This window comes from Acomys russatus, chromosome 26 (genome assembly GCF_903995435.1).
Source record: "Acomys russatus chromosome 26, mAcoRus1.1, whole genome shotgun sequence".
Classification (NCBI taxonomy): domain Eukaryota; kingdom Metazoa; phylum Chordata; class Mammalia; order Rodentia; family Muridae; genus Acomys; species Acomys russatus.
Window position 1 is genome coordinate 46,112,366 of NC_067162.1, and position 21,220 is coordinate 46,133,585.

General features: G+C 53.7%; 1 protein-coding gene across 1 annotated transcript in view; it reads left to right on the forward strand.

The window, feature by feature from the left end:
- The first annotated feature begins 264 nt into the window (after positions 1-264).
- Jph3 (junctophilin 3) overlaps positions 265-21,220 on the forward strand; it is a 60,696-nt gene continuing 39,740 nt past the window's right edge. The window contains exon 1 of the mRNA XM_051168837.1: positions 265-942. Coding sequence (XP_051024794.1) covers positions 561-942 — 382 coding nt within the window. The 5' untranslated portion in view covers positions 265-560. The remainder of the gene's footprint in view (positions 943-21,220) is intronic.

Here is a 21,220-nt window from a genome sequence, read left to right on the forward strand (position 1 = left end):
CCCGCGTGCGCGCGCACGGCCGCCAGCGCCCCTCTCCAGGCGGCCGCGCGCCTGCCGGGGCCCGGAGCGCACGCCGCCGCTGCAGTGCTGCCGCTCGACCGGGCCGGGATCGGTGCAGCCGCGCGCGCCGCCGCCCGCGGGCCCCGCCGCCCGGGCCTGAGCCGCGCCCCGCGCCCTCCCGCTCCCGGGGCGCGCGGCGAGGGGCCCTGGCGGCGAGGTGGAGCCGCGGGCACCAGCCGCTCCCCCGCCCTGCGCCGCCCCTCCCCCGCCTCCTCCCGGTCCTGTCTCCAGCGGGAGCGCGAGACGCTGGTCAGGCTCCGGCGCAGCTCGAAAATGAACAATCGCCGCGGGCGGACCTAGACGCCGCCGCCGGTCCGCGCGCGGGGTAGCGGGCGTGCTCCTTCCTCCCACCCCCCCACCCCCCCGAAAAGAGCATCGCAACAAAAAGCCAGCCAGCCAACCAAGACTCCGGTTTGTTGGTCGCCTTGTTTCTTTTTTTCTTTTCTTTTCTTTTTTTTTTTTTTTCACCGCTTGCGGGATTCGCAAACCGCGTTACATGCATGTCCAGTGGGGGTAGGTTTAATTTTGACGATGGAGGGTCCTACTGCGGAGGCTGGGAGGACGGCAAGGCGCACGGCCATGGCGTCTGCACCGGCCCGAAGGGCCAGGGCGAATACACCGGCTCCTGGAGCCACGGCTTTGAGGTGCTGGGCGTCTACACCTGGCCCAGCGGCAACACGTACCAAGGCACCTGGGCGCAGGGCAAGCGCCACGGCATCGGCCTGGAGAGCAAGGGGAAGTGGGTGTACAAGGGCGAGTGGACACACGGATTTAAGGGGCGCTACGGGGTACGGGAGTGCACGGGCAACGGGGCCAAATACGAAGGGACCTGGAGCAACGGACTGCAGGATGGCTACGGCACGGAGACCTACTCGGATGGAGGTAGGTGCGGGCAGCGGGGGCGGGGGAGGAACGGGGACCGTCCCTCTCTTTCTCCTTCTGTTTATCTCTCGGGAAGTTGAGCCTCGCCTTCCAGTTCAGCTATGGGCTCGCGGGGCATCTCCTAGGTTCCCAGGAGGCCTCAGTGGGCCCCTGGCCACAGGTTGCCCCATGCTTGATGGGGACAGTGGCCCATTCTAACCCAAGGGTTGGGGGCTCTCCAGCAGCAGGGCCTGGCCCCTGTCGCAGCAGCTGAGCCATAATCTCAGCATCTCCTGAGGAGCAGGCCAGAGATTCGCACCTGCCGGAAGGCCAGGCCGGGTCCTCTGCCACCTCTGGGGCTTGCCAAGGCAGGAGGGGCCTGGAGATAGACCCTTCCCCTCCTTTGGTGCTGCCTGTCTGGTATCCCCAGAATCAGGCCCTGGTTGGTTTCTTGTTTTCCTGCGGTGCCCAGGGCCTCCCTCAGTCCTAAAGCAACCCAGGCCAATGGAGAGGGAGTGCTGGGAGCATCGGAGGCGGGGGATGCCGACCAAACCAAACAGCAAGGCAATAAACTTCTAGGTGGTTGGACACAGGCTGTCGAAGCAGGCTGCTGGAGGGAGGGAGGGAGGGAGGGAGGAGGCCCATCTGTTTAGCGGGAGCCCAGGAATCTGGCCGTTTAGTGGCTGAATCATTTTCACCTTTAGTTTAGGGAATCGCTCTGCGCCTCCGGTGTAAGATGCCACCACAGTCAGGGCAGAGCCGGTGCCGGAAGCCAGGGAACCGCCAGGGTGATGGTTTCTGTTTAGAAGTCCTGGCTGGCTTGGCAGCCTCCACCTCACCTGGACACCTCAGTGTCCAGTCAGCAGTGCTGAGACCTCAGGAATAGTTAGAGGTCCTGGAAGTCAGACCCTGGAGCTGACTGCCTGGAGGCCCCCTCCCCCTCCGGGGCGCTCATCCCAACAGCCTCCCTCTGGGCGGCTTCGGATTTTTCGGCACAGCACAGGATGCCTGGGAAGGGAGCGGTATGCAGCAATGACTTGGGCTTCTGCGGGTTGGATAGAGAGCTGGATGGAGCCTCTGTGTTCTGTGTGCCTGAAGCCAGCTCCTGCCTGAAGCCAGCACCTGCTCCCGGCCACATCTAGGAGTGATGAGGGCTGGAAAGTAATTATTATTTTGGCTTATGCAACTGAAAGGCAGGGTTCGTTATTACCCGAAGAGGAGGCGGAGTCTGGGCAGTTAATTATATAATGCTCCTGCCTGTCTGCGCCTTGCCCAGCCCTGGTCCCAGGCGGCCTTTTCTGTACTGTTGTTTTCGTGGATCAAGCTAGAGAGTTTCCCTGACCCTGGGGCATTGAGGCCCTCCTGAGGCTCCAGGCGTTTGTGTGTGTGTGTGTGTGTGTGTGTGTGTGTGTGTGTGTGTGTGTGTGTGTGTACACGTGTACTCACTTACACACACACACTCTTGGTTAAGTCCTCGAAGCTGGTGTGGGTGGCCAAGGTGGGTGGTCCAGCAGCTTGGTGCTCTCAGCAGGGATCCTTAGGAGGCAAAGCTCTGGCTGAAGTGTTCTGCAAAACTGCCTTCTAGGGGTTCCTGCTCTGGAACAAGCTATCTTGGTGCCCTGGGCTGACTGGACCCATAGGGAGGGGAGAATCCCAGAACACTTGAGGGTGGGGCCCTGCACCCAGGCATCTAATCTCCATTGGCCTAAAGAATTTTTCCCTTCCACCAACAAATATTTATTGAGCACTTCCTGTGGCCAGATGCTGTGAGCTCTCAGAACCCAGAAGCAGGCAAAGCAGACATGATCTTCCCAGAGCGTTCACTTAGGAGAAAGGCACTAATTCTCCATGGGCAGTTGGGAACAGGCACGGGGTCTCCCAGGGACTCGGGGGCCTGGGGTGCTGAGACTGTCCCCTATGTGACTCCCTGAGGATCTTGCTCCTTCACCTAGCGCTTTCTAAGCCTTTGGCCTCCTATGGTACTTGCCTGTCCCCAAACCCTGCCTGGTCTAGTCTACAGTGGGGCCATGGATGGCTATGTGTGTGCAAGGTTTAGACTTTAGCCTTGTGGCAGAGTCCCTTGGTGCTCCCTTTGCCCTGAACCCCTCAAGGAAGCAGTAGTTTTTAACCCTTCCCTGGAGTACGTAGCAGAGAGGTAGGCATGTGGGAATGGGTTCAGGGTCTGTTCTTCTGGGATCCTGGCACAGCATGACTGAAATTAAGCTGGTCCTTCCTGCTCTGGACATTCAGGTACAAGTGTCCAGATACATTTTTTTTTTCTGAGTGTAACCAGCTTTTCATTAGGAGGGGGTGACCTGTGAGAATTCAAACCCCAGGGAGATAGTTGTGTGAACTCTGGGTGAACTGTGGTCAACTGCAGCAGCTGCAGCACGGCAGGGCCTGGGTACCATGTCCCCTTACCTGGTGGACGCTAGGCTCCTCAGTTGAGGATGGCTGGTTCTCTTGAGTGAGCAGTCCTAGCTTCAGCCCCCCTTTGGCTTTACATGGAGTTGAGAGTTCGAGACCCACATCAGCAGTACTCCATAACTTCTGCTCAGCGCCCAAGGTTGACTTGGAAAAGCAGTGGTTGTCATGAGCAGAAAATGTATTCTGCATTTAGCTGCAATTGGTATAGAATCCATTGCAATTGGGGGTGCTTCTGCCAAGTCTTCCTTCAGCTTTGCCACCCCCCCCCCAGCTGTCAGTCATTGCTCCTGATGTGAGGCCGGTGAGCTGCTCTTGAGTCTGTGTGGAGGCCAGGGATGAGGTGGGGCTGCCGGAGTACAAGGTTTTGGGGCGTCAACCACAACCACGACCACCCAGCCTTTCCGGGGCTCTGCTTCATGACTTTGGGCAAGTGACTTGGCCTCTCTGAGTTTCTGTCTCTTTGTCTTTAAAGGGTTAATACCATGCTGTGGGTGAGGATGAGCTGAGGGTGGAGCCCTGGCTCTGCCAGGGAGTGAAGTGGGCATTCTTTACAGTTCAGGTACAGAAAATATAACTGTTTCAACCAACAGACAGGTAGGACTGAGGTGGACATACAGGTGACAGGCAGAGGTGACAGGTGGGCACCTACTGGATCTCTGAAGCTTCCCGTATCATATTTCGGCAGGAGAGGCGTCCAGCCAGGAGCCTTGGGAAGAGCTGAGATTCTAAGTGAGCTTTTCTTTCCTTTGACTCCTTATAAACTCCCTTGGTGAACTGCCTGCTGTCTTCTTGCCTACATCCACTTAACCCCAGGCTGGAGGCCACACCCCTAGGTAGACGCTTGCTCTAGCAGCCATTGCTGTGGGCCCATTGAGGCTGGGAGACCTCCTTACTTTCTGAAGACAAACAAGGCATCCTCTTGTTTCGTCTTGGACGAAAACCTCAACCCCCCACCCAGATAAACCCTCCCACACTCCGAGAGATGAGTCATCGTACGCCCCGGCCTCCCCACTCCCCATACGAGCAGGTCCCGTTCACCGGCCCAGATCCACAGCCCACACACATCACACACACCCACAGTAAGAACTCAGATCCACCCAGGCGCCTGCGCACACACACGCGCACAATACACCTGCCACCCTCGGATCTTCCATCCTGTCCCCCAAAGCAGCCACGTGTACCTCCTGGCTTTGTTTGCTCCTCCATCGCAGAGGGCCGAAGTCTCTGTCACCCTGTAAATATGGAGTTCTGAAGAGAAGGCGGTGCAGCTGTTTCCAGTTTGAACTAAGCCTCTGGCATTGCTACCCCCTGTGACGAGAAACTGATTCCAGACAACACAAAGTGTGTTTTTCTTTTTGTCAGCACCAGGGTTTGAACCTAAGGCCTTGCTATGTTAGGTAGACTCTCTGCCACTGAATTGTGTCTCTAGTCTTCTTTTTCACTTAAAAAAAAGTATTTGGGGCTTTTCCCAGTTATATGTGTGAAGCACCAAAAAATTATTTTGGATAACGTCTTTCTAAGTTGTTTAGGTTGGTCTTGAACTGGTGATCCTCCTGCCTCAGTCTCCTGAGTGCTGGGGATTCCAGGTCTGTTGCTACTATGCCCAGCTACTTAAACTACCATTCATGCTTGGCCATGAGGAAAGCTTTGTTTAAAAAAGTCCAGGTGTTAAGAGTACAACCCTATCCACACAGATATGCCACTCAGAGAAGCTTGGTTCTGAAAGGAAGCAAGTACCCTCCCTGTCTTGGAAGATGAAGGCATTCCCTCCGTCTTCCTTCACCAATGAGGGAGGGGGATGCTGGCAACCTCCGTCAGGTGGAAAAGGAAAGACAGCGTGAGTGACTAGTTCTTTGTCCCAATTATAGCTGAGAAAGAAGAGTTGGTAAGAAGTGTCCCCTCCCCCAGCTCAACCTCAACTGCTGACATTGGGGACCTGGGTGAGCCTTGAAGGTGGCATCTGAGAGCACCTCACCTCTGTGAGAGAGAAGATTACTCTGGAAGAGATAGTTTCAGGGTTGGGGGCACTCCTTCCTTGGTGCCCTAGGACTCCACAATTCTCAGTGTAACTAGGGGACTGTAGCTCCTCCAAGGTGGCCATGGAGGACATGCCACTGGTCTGGTTCTGGTTTTTTTGTTTTGTTTTGTTTTGTTTTGTTTTGGTAGCTGTTGTGTTTTGTTTCTTTTGAGACAGGGACTTGCTAAGGAGCCCAGGCTAGCCTGGTATTCACTCTGTAGCCTAGGCTAGCCTAGACTTGGAGAAATCCTTCTGCTTCAGTTTCCTAAGTGGAGATCCTCCCCCCCCCTTTTTAAATGCCTGACAATTTTTTTTGTTTAACAAAAGTTTAATTTACCACTATTGTGTGGGTATGAAGTGTGAACAGGTGTGGGTGTGTACATGCCACAGCATGTGTATACAGATCAGAGGACAACTTCCTTCCACCTTTCTGTGGGCTCTGGGGATTGAACTCATGTTATCAGGCTCACACAGAAAGTGCCTTTACCCACTGAGCCATCTCCCTGGCTCTGTGTTTTGTCGTTGTTGAGACAGAGTCTTATTTAGCCCATTCTGGCTTTAAACTTTCTTTGTACTTGAGGATGACCTTTAATTTCTTTTCATCCAGTCTTGACCTCTTGAGTATTTTGGGATTGCGGGTGTGGATCAGCACACCCCCACCGCATGTGTTGCTGGGGTCAAGCTTGTGGCTTCTCTGTGCTACTATGCAGGCACTCCAATAACCGAACTACAGCCCAGCCCTGGGCTCTTTGTTTGTTTGTTTGCTTGCTTTTGGGTCCCTGTATGCCAAGCTGCATGTGTAGAGATCAGATTGCAGGAACTGGTTCTCTCCTTTCACCATGTGTGTCCAACAGAATGAACAGAAATCACCAGGCTTGTCAGCAGGTGTGTTTGCCCACTGAGCCATCTCCATCCTGTGTTTCCCTTTGAGCTGGGTGGCTCCTGGCTGAGGCTTCTTCAGCACCTTGGAGAGCGCCCTTGCTCACAGGCGCCCAGCAGGTGCCTTTCTCGCGTCAAACCCTTGGCTCCAAACTCTCCTGTGTGCTGTGTGCCTTGTAAGTGTGTGTCTGCCATTCCGTCCACTGCTTCTGCTCCAGGAAACATGACCAGTCCAGCTGCCAGTCACTCTCATCTCGTGCAACACTCTGCTCACCTTCCAGTGCTATTGAGGTGGGTCTGGGTAAGGCTTCAGACAGTCTTGCTGCCCTACATGCGGTCCAGGGGTCATTGCCATCTTGGGTTGTGTGCTGGGATCATGGAATGTGGCTGGTGCACAGCTGAAGGCAGGTGCAAGAATGGTTCTGTCTGTCGTGGCCAATGAGAGAGCATCTTGTGCTTTCTCTTTAGATCAGCCTTAATGGATTAATCACCTACACCAGTCCTGTCCGCCCCACTGGCCTCTGGCCACGTGCAAACATTTGCATTTAAATCTAATTAAATGCAATACAATGTAAAGAGTCAGCTCCTTGGTGCACCAGCCATAGCTCAAGTGCTTTATTGCTCATGGAGCAATAGCCGCTGTGGTGGACAGCACAGAGAGGGACTGACATTGTCACTGCAGACATGGTGTAGGACATAGTGGCCTGGAGGAAGGAGTGTTGCTGGTGGTCATTGTTGTGTGGCCTGGGACTAAATATTGCCAGTATGTAGTGATCCCTCAGTAAACTTGAAAATAAAGGTAATTTTAGTTTCCTTCTCTGTCATGCCTGGTGTCCTTTTCCTCCAGACAGGTGGACTGTCCAGATGGAAACATCTCTGTAAAATGTATCTCTTTGGTCAGTCTCATCTTGGGCCTCTGTGTGCCATATCCCTGTTCCAGTATTTTGTAACTGACTTGGGCAACCAGCATTTGAGACAAGGAAGATAGTGGCACTTGGTGACCGAATAACAGTGATAATGGTCTAATAGTGAGGTGCACTGCTGTCTGGAGATGGTTCTGGATCTCCTCTGAGCAAGCGCGTTCCTTGAAGAGTGCTGGAAAGAGGAGGTGTACGGCCCTCTTCCTGCTGGAGAGAGAACCACCTCTCTGTTGCTGTTCTCCTCAGCTGGGAGCCACTGGTCATCAGGAGGTCTTACTGTGGTCTGGATACAGTGTAGCAACAGGGCTTGCATCCACTGCACTTGTTGCCTGGGCCTGGCTATGTGCAGGGCTTGGTCCGAAGGAGCAGAGGAGACTAGATAAAAGACAGAAACAAGACATAGGGTGATGTGATCTCCTGGAAAAGCAAGCCCTCTGGACAGGGATGCAAAAATACGCAATTTAATTTTGGGTCTGTCCTGCTGTAAAGCAGACTTTAGGGGTGCTGAAGGGAAGCCCCACACATCAGAGTTTCAAGTGTCTCCTGAGGGAGAAGCAGAGACCACCACCACCCACCCACCCACCACCACCACCACCCCGCTAGGGCAGGAAGGCCCCAAACAGGAAGTCCATCCCCCTTCCCCCCCACACACAACAAGCCCTCCACTCCCACCACCTTCCACCCATGCTCCAGGTTCTTGTTTTCATGGGAATCCTCTGTTCTTTCCTCTACCTCAGTCCCAGACTCTGGTAGGACAGTGGTCTCCTGCTTAGCAGGTAATGTCTCCTTCGTTCCCAGCAGTGTCGCAGTCACCTGAACCCAGGAGGGACTCTAAGGTGCAAACATTCCTGAAAACCAACTACAGGCCACTTCTTTGAGTCTAGGCCAGCGTGTGTGACATGGCCAACCGGAAGGCGTGCCGGACTGCAGATCCTCAACCTTCTCGAGTTTATGGGGTAGGATATCACTGGGAACACAGACAGGGCTCAGGAGAGGCTGGTGCTGCCTCAGGGGGTGCTCTGGGAACCACAGCGTGGCCAGGTGCCTCCCAGCCCTGCTGCATACTAGAATCACATGTGTGGTCCCCAACCTGTGGGACAGGAAGTGACCTGTGTGTGTCCTGATATGCTTATACCTCAGCTGAGCACAAAGTCTGTCTTGAGTGCTTTGTGGGCTTACCCAGAAGTGCTGGTGAAGGGGTAGCTGGCCTGTGCCATGAACTCCCCCAGGTGATGCTGGTGCCTGCCTGCCTCCAGGGAAGCCCTTTAGGTCAGAACACTGCAGCCCGCATCAGAACCCTGAGAGTGAATCCACCCCTGTTGGTGCCAGGGTCCTTCAAGACTGGAAATCAGACCTGTAAGGGGGGGCGGCATCCCACACTGGTGTTTGCGAGAAGCAGGTGGCCCCAGGATGGTTGTGGCAGAGAGAGCTCTGGGTCTGTGCTTCAGGAAGTAGTGGGGTGGGGGTAGGGTTGGGGCCTCCTGTCACACCAGCAAAGTAGAATGGGCATTTCCAAGCACAGTGGCTATGGTTGAATCTCTGCCACCATCTTCAGGTGGCCTTTTCTGTGGCTGCGTTTGCTAATTTTGATTGTAGACTTGGTTGAATTAGGAGCCGCCTGGGGGGCACTGGTGAGGCCACCTTTGGGTGTGTCTGTGAGAGCATTTCCACAGAGGGCTAATGGAAGAGAGAAGGCACCCCGGATGTGGGAACTTTGCCTCATATTGAGTAAAAAGGAAAAGTGGAAATGGAAATACTCCTTCGTCTCTGTGTGAACTGTGAGCTAGCAGCTTGTCTCTCCTGCAGCCACAGCCATGACCTCCTGTTCACAGGTCTGTGACCACACACACCGCCTCATCCAAAGTGGGGGCAGAGCTGAGAGACAGACACTTCCTGCAGCCCCTAAGACTGTAAGAATGTGTAGACAACATACTACTCCCTTCAGAGAGATTTAGAAAAATGAAGGCCATAGGGTTGTGGCTTGCTGAGGTCATGTGGTTGGTCGACAGCAGCACCCAACTCGTTTCTGCATTATCTCCACCATCTCCCTGGGTCCTGACAGGAGATCGTGTGTCAGCACCCCTTCCTTTATAGATTAGGAACCAAAAAGCTGAGGAGCTGTGGCTATGGTCTTAGCTTAGCAGAGGCAGGCTGGTCTCTGGTGCAGCTTTGCCCAGTAAATGCTGGCCCCACCCCCTTGATAAAACCCCACTTGCTGGCAGAAAGCATGCAGGCCTTTGCAGGCTTTCAGTACTGTGTGCCCTTGTAGGCATTCACAGAACCCCAGAGAGGAGCCCTGTGCTTGTCACAAGTGCCTGACCTGCTCTGGTGGGTCTCACCGTGCACAGTGAGGACAGAAACAGATAGGTGACCGAAGCTAGAATATCTCTAGGAGAGTAAGTCAGAGAGTAGGGACTGTGGCCATGTTGCCCTGCTTGCATCTGCCACCTCTACCAGGACCCCAAGCCCCCACCCCCCACACCTTCTCCACAGCACAGGGTGCTCAGCTTCTAGCCTGAACCTTGGCCCCCAGCTCAGCAGCATGGACTTGAGTGTTCCTAACTTGGCATTGCACCAGCAGCATGCTGGAAGCTTCCTAGACCTTTGCTGCTTAGTCTCCGGGCAGGGAAAGCCAGACACCCCTGGCCCCATTTGCAAACAAGCAGCAGATGCTCCAAGAAGCTGTGGAAGTCAGGGGCGGTGGTGGTGGTGGTGGGGAGGCTGGGTTAGCGACACAGCCCTGCCCATTTGTGGGAAATCTGGACAGGCTGTTGTACTGTGTGCAGGGTCAGGTCAGGGAGCCTCCCTACTACTGCTGTGCTGAGGTCCCAAGGAGCACCAGCTTGTTGTCCCTGGAAAGGAGAAGTGGGCATTTTGGGAGGAGCCATGGCCAACTTTCCCAGGAAGGGTTTCCTGGGGAGCTCCAGGTAGCGCTAACTAAAGTCACCTGACAAGTGGGACCCTCAGCTGAGGAATTAGCTCCATCAGGTTGGCCTGTGGGCAAGTCTGTGGGGCATCTTCTTGATTAATGATTGGTGTGGGAGGGCCCAGCCCATTGTGGGTGGTACCACCCCTGGGCAGGTGGTCCTGGGTGCAGGTTGAGTAAGCCATGTAGAACAAGGCAGTCAACAGCATCTCCCGTCCATGGCTTCTGCTTGGGTTCCTGCCCTGACTTCCCTCAGTGATGGAATGACAAGGAAGTGTAAGCCAACTGAACCCTTCCCTTGCCCAAGACTTGGTCAGAGTATCACCACAGCCACAGAACGGTAACTGGGACAGCCGGTATCATGGCCCCTCGGGCATGCTCAGAGACTGTTGGGCTCTCGCCCTGACAGGCAGAAAATGGCATTTGACAACACTTTTGGTGATAGCTTTATTAAGATACAATTCACATAAAAATTCATTCTCTTAATGCACACTGTAGTGTTTTTAGTGTATTCACAGTTGGGCTCTCGTCACTGGTCTAACCTCTCTCTCTTTCTCCCCCCGCCCCCCTCCGCCCCCCTCTGTGTGTGTGTGTGTGTGTGTGTGTGCGCGCGTGCGCACACACATAGGTGCATACACATCATGGTTAAAGTCAACCCCAGGGTTCCTCCTTGGGTGTCATCTTGTTCTGTATGAGACAGGGTCCCTCACTGGCCTGGACCTCACTGGTCTAGGCTAGATGGGCAGTGGACTCGAGAAATCTGCCTGTCTCTGCCACCCCAGTGGGGACAGCAAGTGGCGGCTGCTACGCCTGGCTTTCTTGTGTAGACCGTAGACCATGGGGACTGTACCTTGGCCTTTGTTCTTCCACAGCGGTACCCTAACAACCAAGAAGGGTCTCACTGTAGCTCAGGTTGGCCTCCCTCAGCCTCCCACGTCCTGGGATCACAGGTCTACACCACCAGCCTGTGTGGCACCCTTTCCAGTTCCAACCGTCACTGTACCCTCCTTCATGCCTGGTCACATTAGCCTGCTCCCTGTCCACAGGTTTACCTGATTTGGACATTTCGCACACGTGGGATCATGTGTTGTGCGTCCCCGCAGGGCTGGCCCCTTCACTGAGCATGGTGTTCTTAATCCTAGGTACCCATTCTAACTTTTTTCTTAGTACTCCACTGTTTGGGCCTTTGTAGTGGTCACACCTTCCGGGTGCCGTGAATGGTGCCGCTGTGAGTCTGTGTCTATGTACCATATTTTTCGGACTAGAAGACGCCCCTGACCATAAGATGCACCCAGTTTTTAGAGCAGTAAAACAAACAAACAAAAAAAAAAAACAGTAAAAGAGCAATTGGACCATAAGGCCCACCCTAATCTCCCCCACTTTTGGGAGTGAAAAGTGACATTTTATGGTCTGAAAAATACAGTTCTTTTTCAGGTCCTGTGGGGTGACTGGGGCTTACCTTTTGAGGAACCTGCTGACAACCTGCACTGCAGCTGCCATATCCCATTCCTGCCTGCGGTGTGTTGAGGGCCTCACCCCCGCTGCCCTCCTGATTGCAACCATCCAGGCTCACGGTGTCTTGCCGTGGTTTTATTTGTGCTTTCTTCAGTGCTAGATATTGGCGTCTATTGATGAAGTCTGCCTCTCCGTGCTGTCTTTTTAGGTTTTGCTGCCCATTTTAAAACCCCCATTATGTGTTTTATTATTGGCTTCCAGGGCTTTCTGTAGATGGTAGTATCCATGAGTGCTGGTTGGGAAGGAGGTAGATTCCAGTGATCACCCCAATGATTACCTCAGGCTCATTTTCTTTCTCCCAGAGCTCCTGCACGGTGCCCTGCACACAGCGGGTGCTCAGCAAATGCTCACAGTGACAGACTTTAGGGTCACGGCCCATAGGCTTTGTCAGGGTCTGTGGTTCTCATCAGAGGCTGTGACACACAACCAGCTGCCTCTGGGGGTGGGCGCGCTGGGCTCAGGACTGTTTGGCTTGTTGGTCGCTCTGGAGCCCATAGTGGTTCCTTGCTTGGTGCTGGTGGAGCAGAGGGCACAGGAGATAGGGTGGTTTCTGTGACCTAGAGGAAGCCATCTGGGGCAGTGACCTTGGGATGGAGAATCTGGGTGGCAGGAACAGGGCTGGTGGAGAGGCTGCTGGGCCTCCTAGCCTATGGAAGGAGCCCGTGCCGCCTCAGGGAGGGTTTTGTGACCCACTTGCTAGGAGATCCACAGCAGTTCAGGGCTCCTGCCTGGCCATCTCTGTGCAGAGCCCAAGTGACTGCACCATGTTGGTGGCCATGGGCTTAACTATGTATCTCTGAGAAAGCTACAGGCAGGGGCTTATTGGGCTGGAGTTGGCTTCAGCAACACCAGCCCGACCGTGAGGTAGCTTACAGCATCAGGTCCTGTTAGCTGAAGGAGCAAAGAGAAGAGATGTGTGAGCCCTGGAGAGTTAGCAGCAAGGTGGGGGGGGGGAGGAAGGCAGGGAGGGGGAAGGAGCTAGGGGAGAGGGTGGAAGGAAGAGACAGAGGTAGAAGTGGGTTCCTAGGAATCAGGTGGCCCAGTCCACCTGTCAAGACCCCATTTTGAATTTCTTTTTCTTTCTTTTTGTTTTTGTTTTTTTTCTTGAAACAAGGTTTCTCTGTGTAGCCTCAGCTGACCTGGACCCACTTTGTAGACCAGGCTGGCCTCGAAATCAGGGTGATCCGTCTGCCTCTGCCTCCCGAGTGTTGGGGTTACAGGTGAGCACCACCACGCCCAGCCTCATTTTGAATTTCTTACTCCACTCTGTATTTTCTGGTGCACCTATCCCTAAGAGCCTAGAAGTACCTCGGCCCTGCTGTGGAGGAGCAAGACAGAGGTTTGGAGATGAAGCTGTGGACCACAGTGTCATGGGGTGCCAGTACAGCCTAGGAACCCTAGGGCTCTGAGCTGGGTGCTCTGAGGCTCCAGGACATTGCCTGCCTCAGTTTCTAGCACCCAGAAGAGCTCATCGGGACTGTTAGTACTCAGTGGAAACTCAGTCCTCCAGTACCAGGGAATGTAGCCAACTTTCCACAGGCCCATCTCCCACCCTGGCCCCAGGACATGGTGGCCTAAGTCTCTAGCGAGTGTCCCATCTGTTGGATGCCAGGTGTGGCTGGTGCCCTGGACAGATGGTTACCTGAGGTAGGGGAACCGAGGTAGTCTCTCAGGGCCAGGCCTGGGATGGGTTCTGTGAGGAAGAAGCTGGTAGGCATAGGCCTGTAGTGTAGCCTCATGTCCAACTCTTGGGTGGGTCTGCTGACCTGCCCCAGGCCTTCCTCATCCCTATCTGTCTCTGACAGATGACCAACCCTCCCAGAGCCACCAAGGTCCCTCCATAGAAAACCCCAGAACTCCCCTGGCCCCTGCCTTGCAGACACCCCCCATGGGTGAAGATTTGGGCTTTTTCTTGGAGTTAGGTTGTGTTGTCAGAGTCACTGAGGGACTTAGGCTTTGCGGGGCAGGTGCTGGAGGAGGCCCTAAGCCAGTGGGGTTCACTCCAGACTAGTGCTGTCTGGGAAAAAAAAGAGGCAGCTCTCTAGAGAGGACTGTGGGGAACAGGGCTATGATTGCTTGGGAAGCATCCATCCTTTGTTTTTGCTGGAGAGGGATGGTTGGTGCTTGTGGGTGGCACAGTGACCTGCTTTTGGCTCACACTCCTGATCTTGGGGTGACCTTGTCTGGAGTTGACACTTTAGAAGGCAGTTCACGTCCAGAAAGACATCGATGGGGGGCCGAGGCAGGAGGGGAGTATCACAGGTGCTTATCTTTTGTTGATGGTTAGGGCCAACTCAGGCCAGCACTCCCCCCCCCCCCCAACCCCTGCCATCTCCTTCTTGCCCCTTTCTGGGCTCCTCAGTGTCTCTGGGTCCCAACTTCATAACTGAGGGAAGTTTCTAGAAAGCCTACTTGTTTCCATCTCTTCCTGGCTTGAGTCTGAGCTCAGCTGCCCCAGTGGAGCACTCAAGCCTCCATGTCTCTCAGACAGTAGCCAGAGAGAACCTCTGTGCCTGGGGAACCAAGATGTCTGGCCTGGGCTGCCAGAGAGGCAGGCTCTTCTGACTTCCTTCATCAGAGTTGCCTTTGTCTGTCCCTCAGCTTCTCCACATGGGTGTCCCTTCCCCAGGCTGGTGTCCATGAGGGCTGCAGGCAGCTGTAGGGTACAAACTCTGTTGTCCTTGACCCCCGGGTCTCCTTGGCTGACCACTGCAATGTCCGTCCGGCAGGGTGGGTGTAAGGCTGATCCTCAACTTAACAGCCAGGTCAGGCGACTTGTGTGGTGCTGTCCAGGGTTGTTTGTGTTCACTGGGACTGGACGTGCCATCTCCATGGGGGACAGTCACAGGCTTGGCTTCAAGTTGAGGCCTGTGAAAACAAACCATGAGTAGTTACAGCTATGATGACACTAGGAGATCTCTGTTTATCCCCACTTCTAGAGTAGATAGGGGATTTTAATGCAGGACCCCTCCACTCCATGGCCAGGGCTAAAGGAGACTGTCGATGCCTCCTCAGACTTGGTGAAGCCCTCCTGAGGCCCACCATCCTTCTGGCTGCAAATGGAGAAGGTTCTCTACTGACCCGTAGCTTAAAAGCAAAACAGACAAACAAAAAGGCAGATTTGGGGCAGGAGAGATGGCTCAACAGTTAGGAACACTTGTTCTTGCAGAAGACCCAGGATCTTTCCAAGCACCCACATGGCAGCTCATGGCTACTTGTAACTACAGTGCCAGAGGATCTGACACCCTTTTCTATCTTCCATGGGTACCAGATACATACATGGTGCACAGACATACATGCAGGCAAAACACCCATATGCATAAAATAATCTTTAAAACCCATTTTATTAACATAAATTTATATCATGTATAGTTCACTCATTTGAAGTGTTTGGCTTGGTGGTTTACTAGATTCTTCCTGGAGTCAGAAGCCATCAGCACAGGCGGTGGTCCAGCAGTTTCACCGTCTCAGAAAGACAACTTGCCCCTAAGGATCACTTCTCTCTTCAGTAGTCACAGCCCCCAGTGGCCACCTGCGCTCTGTCTTATGGATCTGCCCAGGATGGCGGTGGCTTTGAGCAGCTGGTTTCTGTCACTGACTTTCATAGGCTCATCCACCTGGTACACGTGTCAGTGTCGTTTCTTCTCACAGTTGAGTAATGTTCAATCACCAAAATGGACCGCACTGTCTTCAGTGGTGGGCATCTGGGCTGTTTGTGTCTTTGGGTTGCCGTGGGTTTATCACTGTGAACAGGCATATATGAGATGTGTGCACATTGTGCTTTCTTTTCTTATGGGTGAGGTCTCCAAGTGTGGTGGTTTGCATCCTGTCACCAACAGCTGAGGTTAACCAAGTATAGAGACACATAGCCTGGAGATTGCCGTCCATGATTGGCCTCCATGCCTTAGGGCTTGGGGGAGGCAGCATACCATGGTAGGAATACCATTCGCTTCATAGATGACACACGAGAGGAAGAGGCACCCCCCCCCCCAAGTTCCTTAAAGATCCTGCCCCCTCCCTGTAGCTACCTGCTAGGGATTCGACCGTTAGCACCTGGCCCCAGGGGACATCCCAACCCAGACCATGGCTCATTACTGGATAATGTGAGGTTGAGCTTCTTCTCCAATCACATCTCACTTAGCTTCTAAGAGAGTTCCAGAAGCTGAGCCCTCATCAGGACCACCTATGTTCAGAAGAAGTGATGGGAAGACTAGGGTTATGGCGCAGGGAAAGGAAACCCGTGGCGAGTGCTCATCTCTCTCCTCCTGGCACCGGCCTCTTTCTGTCCTCCCTCTGTGTCCTGCAGCCCAGCCTTTGAGTCATGTCCACTGCCCACGGAGAGTCCCTGGACCCTGGGTGCTGAGCATCACAGCCTGCCATGTGCATAGTGGGCAGAGCCAAGGTCACTGAGGGTCAAAGCCTCCATCCTGGAGGTTCTGAGCTGCCAACAACTGACTTCCCATCAGATAGACGGAAGCCTGGGAAGAATGATGAGCATACAGGGGTACGTGGGGTCCCTGGGGCACTCCACAGGGACACAGTGACCCCCAAAACCTCCATGAGGGGCACACAGAGACCCTGGGGCTCTCCACAGGGACACAGTGACCCCCAAAACCTCCATGAGGGGCACACAGAGACCCTGGGGCTCTCCACAGGGACACAAGAGACCCCCAAAACCTCCATGAGGGGCACACAGAGACCCTGGGGCTCTCCACAGGGACACAAGAGACCCCCAAAACCTCCATGAGGGGCACACAGAGACCCTGGGGACCTCCATGTTGACATACAGAGACCCTGGGGACCTCTGTGGAAACACACTATACTCTTCTAAGCCTGTGAAAGTCATATTAGTTGTTTTACCAGGACAATGAAGAGCGACTCCATGCCACTCCAGGGCAGACAGTGGTCAGCCAGAAAAAAAAAAAAAAAATTGTTACCATGAAGTTCACACACTCAGGCCGCCACGAGAGTGTCGTTCACATGGCTAACTGCATCTCATGCTGAGGTGGACCACACGGGTGGCTGCTCAAGCAGCACTGCCCTGTGCTATGCGTGGGACCTCTCATTCAGGCAGCGTGGGAGTGAGTATGAGGCTGTGTTAGAAGCCTCACCGGTCTCTGGCTTTGTCCTTGACCCCTCCTGACTCCATGCTTGTGTTATGCAAACACAATGCACGTGTCCTCCAAACTGGCCACCTTCTGGTCACCTTCCTGCTTCCTCCATATGCTGTCTGACTCTCCCCCCACCCCACCCCCTAGTGGCTCCTTTTCCTCTTGTCAGTCTTCTTTTCTCCTCCTGCCCTGACTCCCTTCCACGGGTCACAGGCACCCACAGTTTATGAAGACCCAGGACAGTGCTGTGAGTCCAGGCAAGCCACGACATACCCAGGTATACCACATTCCACAGTTGGACGCCACATTCCTCCAGAGGCTGGCCTCTGCCTTTCTACACATGTGGTTGGTGTCAGATCTTCAACATTCTACCCTAGAAGACAGAGTTTCAGACTCTTGCTAACCTGCCCTTCCCTTCCCCTCCCCCACCCCTCCCCATCCCCTCCCCTTCTTTGGCCATCCCAGCATTATAGCACAATGTAAAAGCTGAACCCATACCCAGTGTTCCTCACCCTTGCAACCGCAAGCTCAATTACTGCTGAGGCAAGCGATGTTCCCCAGTGTACGTTTTCCATGCACAATTTGAGTTAGCAGTTGACTCTTTTTTAATTGTATTGTTTTATTTAAATCGTTGGTCAGCCCCCCCCCCCCAATGCTCAATAAGAAAATCTTCCAATGCAGCTCTTCTTTCACACCTGTCAGAGCCTCTGTCTGCAATCGCACAAATTCAAGTCTCCTCACAGGCCGATGTCTCTTTCGGTACCCTTACCCTGGAGCATCCTGCCCCTGCTCCCGTCTGATCACGGGGTCTTCCTCTTTCCTAGGTTCCTCCCTTGTTTTGGTGGACCACATCCCACAGTGGCTTCCGGAGAAAGAATGCCTAGAAGATCAAGTTCCTGTGGCTTGATCACTTGCTGGATGTATTGATGTTTTAGTGCAGATGGAAAAAAAAAAATCACTTTTTTATTCAGAATTTGTGCCCTGCAGGGACACAGTTTCACACCAGGGAAGCCTTGCTGTTGTAAAGCCTTGTCATTCTGTCTGTTGGACAATGTATCTTCTGTTTTGTTTTGTCTTCAAGACAGGCTTTCACTGTGTAGCCTTAGCTGTCCTAAAACTCCTTATGTAGATCAAGCTAGCCTTGAACTCAGAGATCCACCTGTCTCTGCCTCCCAAGTGCTGGGATTAAAGGTGTGCACTAATACCACCCAGCTAGGCATAGTGTGTCTTGTATGCTTTGCTTTTGTATCTTTCTGGAAGCTTTTGTATCTTTCTGGAAGCCTTCTGCTGCCGTGTCCGCCCCTTCACCATGCAGTTATGTGGGTCCTCAGAACACCCAGGCCCTTCATGTTCTAGGAGACCATCATCTCTGTACTTGGTCTTGGAACTTCATCTTGGGGCTTTGGTTCCTTGGAAACCTTTGGTCCCTGCCTCGTTGTCTTGCTCGCATCTTTTCCAATGTCATCAGCTCCGTTCTCCATTCCTCGCAGCTCCATTCCTGGGTTGGAGGGTCCCAGCTTCTCCTAGGGATTGGGTGAATGCACTTCAGCCCATAGGTAACTCCAGCAGCCACAGCTCCCCCAGAGTCCCCCGTGGCTTTAGAATGTCACTTCGTGGCTGGCGAGGACACTGGGATATGGTCATTCTCATGGCCTTTCCCGAGGATAACTTTCCAGAGACCTTGAGAAAAATCTTCCTTGTGACTGAGGGGTTTAGGTCTAGGGGTGTGTCTTAAGGTCAAAGTTTGATCTTAAGTATAAACATCAGCCTCTATAAATAGGCTGAGGGTTCAACGCCATATGTAGCTTGTGTTTGGTGTGTTCAGGGCCCCAGGAGTCAGTCCTTGGCACCGAGAATAAGTAAATATGAAGTAAGTAAAACACAAAATGCAACACAGACTATTATTACCCGGCCTTTATTAAGAGGTCCACTGTAGCCGGGCATGGTGGCCCACACCTTTAATCCCAGTACTCGGGAGGCAGAGGTAGGCGGATCACTGGAGTTCGAGGCCAGCCTGGTCTACAAAGTGAGTCCAGGATGGCCAAGGCTACACAGAGAAACTCTGTCTCGAAAAACAAAAACAAAACAAAAAAAGAGGTCTACTGTAAAGGAAAGAAGGTTCTAGAACATGGTGTGGCCATGTGTGCTGTGCTAGGCACAAGGTTTCTCTAGCTCCCTGTTCTGCCTTCATCCCTAAAACACTGGGATGCAATTCCCCGATGGTAGGACCCGCCCATCTCCTCTGAAATCCCGATTCTGTGGCCAGAGTTGGGGGTCTCAGGGTGAGTGTTGTGTTTCTCTTCTGGAATACAAGCTCAGCAGGCAATTTCCATCCTCAGGGTCAACACTGTTGTGTCTATTGTGGTCACTTGAGAGGCCTGCCTGGCATGGTCTCCTGCTGTGACAGTGCCCTGGTGTCTTCTTTACTCTGGGTGACATGGACACCGCCTTTCCCCCCACCCCCAGAACGGTTGGGAAAATCACTTTTTGGCTGAAGCCCACAAGACATAGCTTGAGCCCTTGGTGCCATGCACACACTGCCAAGACAGCTGCCATCCCTGTCCTCCCGGCTTCCTAGAGCATCCCACGGTGGACACAGGGCTTCTGGGCAGCAGGCTACCTGTCTCACGGACGAGGATGGCTACAGATCAGGGAGGAGGCCCTTGCAGGATGACTGCAGGAAGGACGTCCACATAGCTCTGTCCTCAGGCTCCTACACTCCTGAGGAGGCTGCCCTTAGACCAACGGCTTCCAGTCCTGGCAGTGGACTGAAGTGCTGGTCCCTGTAGTCAGCCGCCTTCACAGTAGGCTCCCATCCCAACCCAGCTTTGAAGATACATAATGGTCAGTGTGATGATACAGATGTCCCTCCCCCCCCCCCCCCCCCCCCCCGGCCTCCAGGTGGAATGGATCCCATGGTGCATCTCATCCCATCTCCTTGACCCGTCCCTGTGTGTGACGGTCATGTTAGCCACATCTCAGACTCTGCTGCGCAGAGCCCAATCTTGTGTTATTGCCGGCCGCTTTTTCTTCCCTTCCTTTTGCCTTCTATTTTGTTATTTTGCCTGTTTTGTGATACAGTCTCACTCTGTAGTCAAGCTGGCCTTTAACATGTGACAGTCCTCCTGCTGCAGTCTCCCATGTCCTGGAATTGCAGGCATGAGGCATCATGACTTTATTTCTGTGTAATACTGGGGATGGATCCCAGACTCTGTTCCTGGCCTGAGCTGTCAGCCACCAGGTCTGTTTTACCAAGGAAGCCACAGCTCTAGGCAAATTTGTCCAAAGCTCTGAGCAGATGGGCACTTTATGCATACCTGTCCTCAGCCGAGAGCCACACATCAGTGGAGAGTTAGGTGCCTGTAGTGTGGAGGTGATGCTTGGGTAGCCAGGAAGATACATTCTGGGCCATTCATGGACCTGGTGCTAACCTAGGTCAAGTGCGGTCTGTGGGCAGTTGGTCCAAATGACTGCTGTGTGTTGCTAGTGTCTGGGGAGAAACTCAGGCAGACGGGAGCAGTTTGACAAAGGAGACTCTGAACTCAGGAGACAGCTGGGTGTAATGATGGTGCGTGGACCCTAGGTGGCGCTGCCTGGCTCATACCTGGCAATGGCTAGCGAGAGTTTATCTCTGAAGTCTGTAAATGAGAAAGGGGGCCTGGGTGATTGAAAGTAGGGAGTGGGATTGGGGTGAAGAGGAGTAGGGGGCCAGAAAAGCCATCTGCTTTGGACCCTCAGCCATTTCACATCTGAAAAGAAAGATCCTAGGTGGCCATGTCTTTAGACTAGAAAGAGACCCAAAGTTGTGCTGGCATCATTTGGTTTGATTCCTGGTACCTCAGAATGGTGCCAGTGTCAGCCTCGGGGCTGGGCGGGGGAGGGGTTGCATCTGCCGCAGTGGGTCGGAAGATCCCTTCTCAGTGTGATGAGCTCTTCTGCTGGGTCCAGATTAGGCCTACACTGTGGGGACAACTGGCCTGTTCTACAGATGGGGAAGCTGAAGGGGTTCAGGAAGTTGCCTGGAGACATAGCAGAGCAAGATGAAAGCTGAGGTGTGTGTGTGTGTGTGTGTGTGTGTGTGTGTGTGTGTGTGTGTGTGTTGGGGTCTGAGTGGCTCCTTGTTGGTTTTAGTGCCTTTATAACATCTTGGGGCTGGGGAGATGGCTCAGTCAGTACAGTGCTTGCCACACAAGTGTGAGGACCTGAGTTCAATTCCAGCTCCCATGTAAAAAGGCAGGTGTGTGGTGCATGCCTGTAGTCACAGCACTCGGGGGTGGAGACAGAAGGATCCCTGATGCTTGCTAGCCATCCAGTCTACCTGAAATGGTGAGCTCCAGGCTTAGTGAGAGACCCTTCTCTCAAAAGATAAGGTAGACCATGTGGAGAGTTGGCTCAGTGGCTAAGGGTGCTTGCTCACTGCTTTCCCAAAGGACCCCAGTTCAGTTCCCATTGCCGGTGATAGGTGGTTCGTAACTTCCTGGAACTCCAGTCCCAGGGGAGCTGA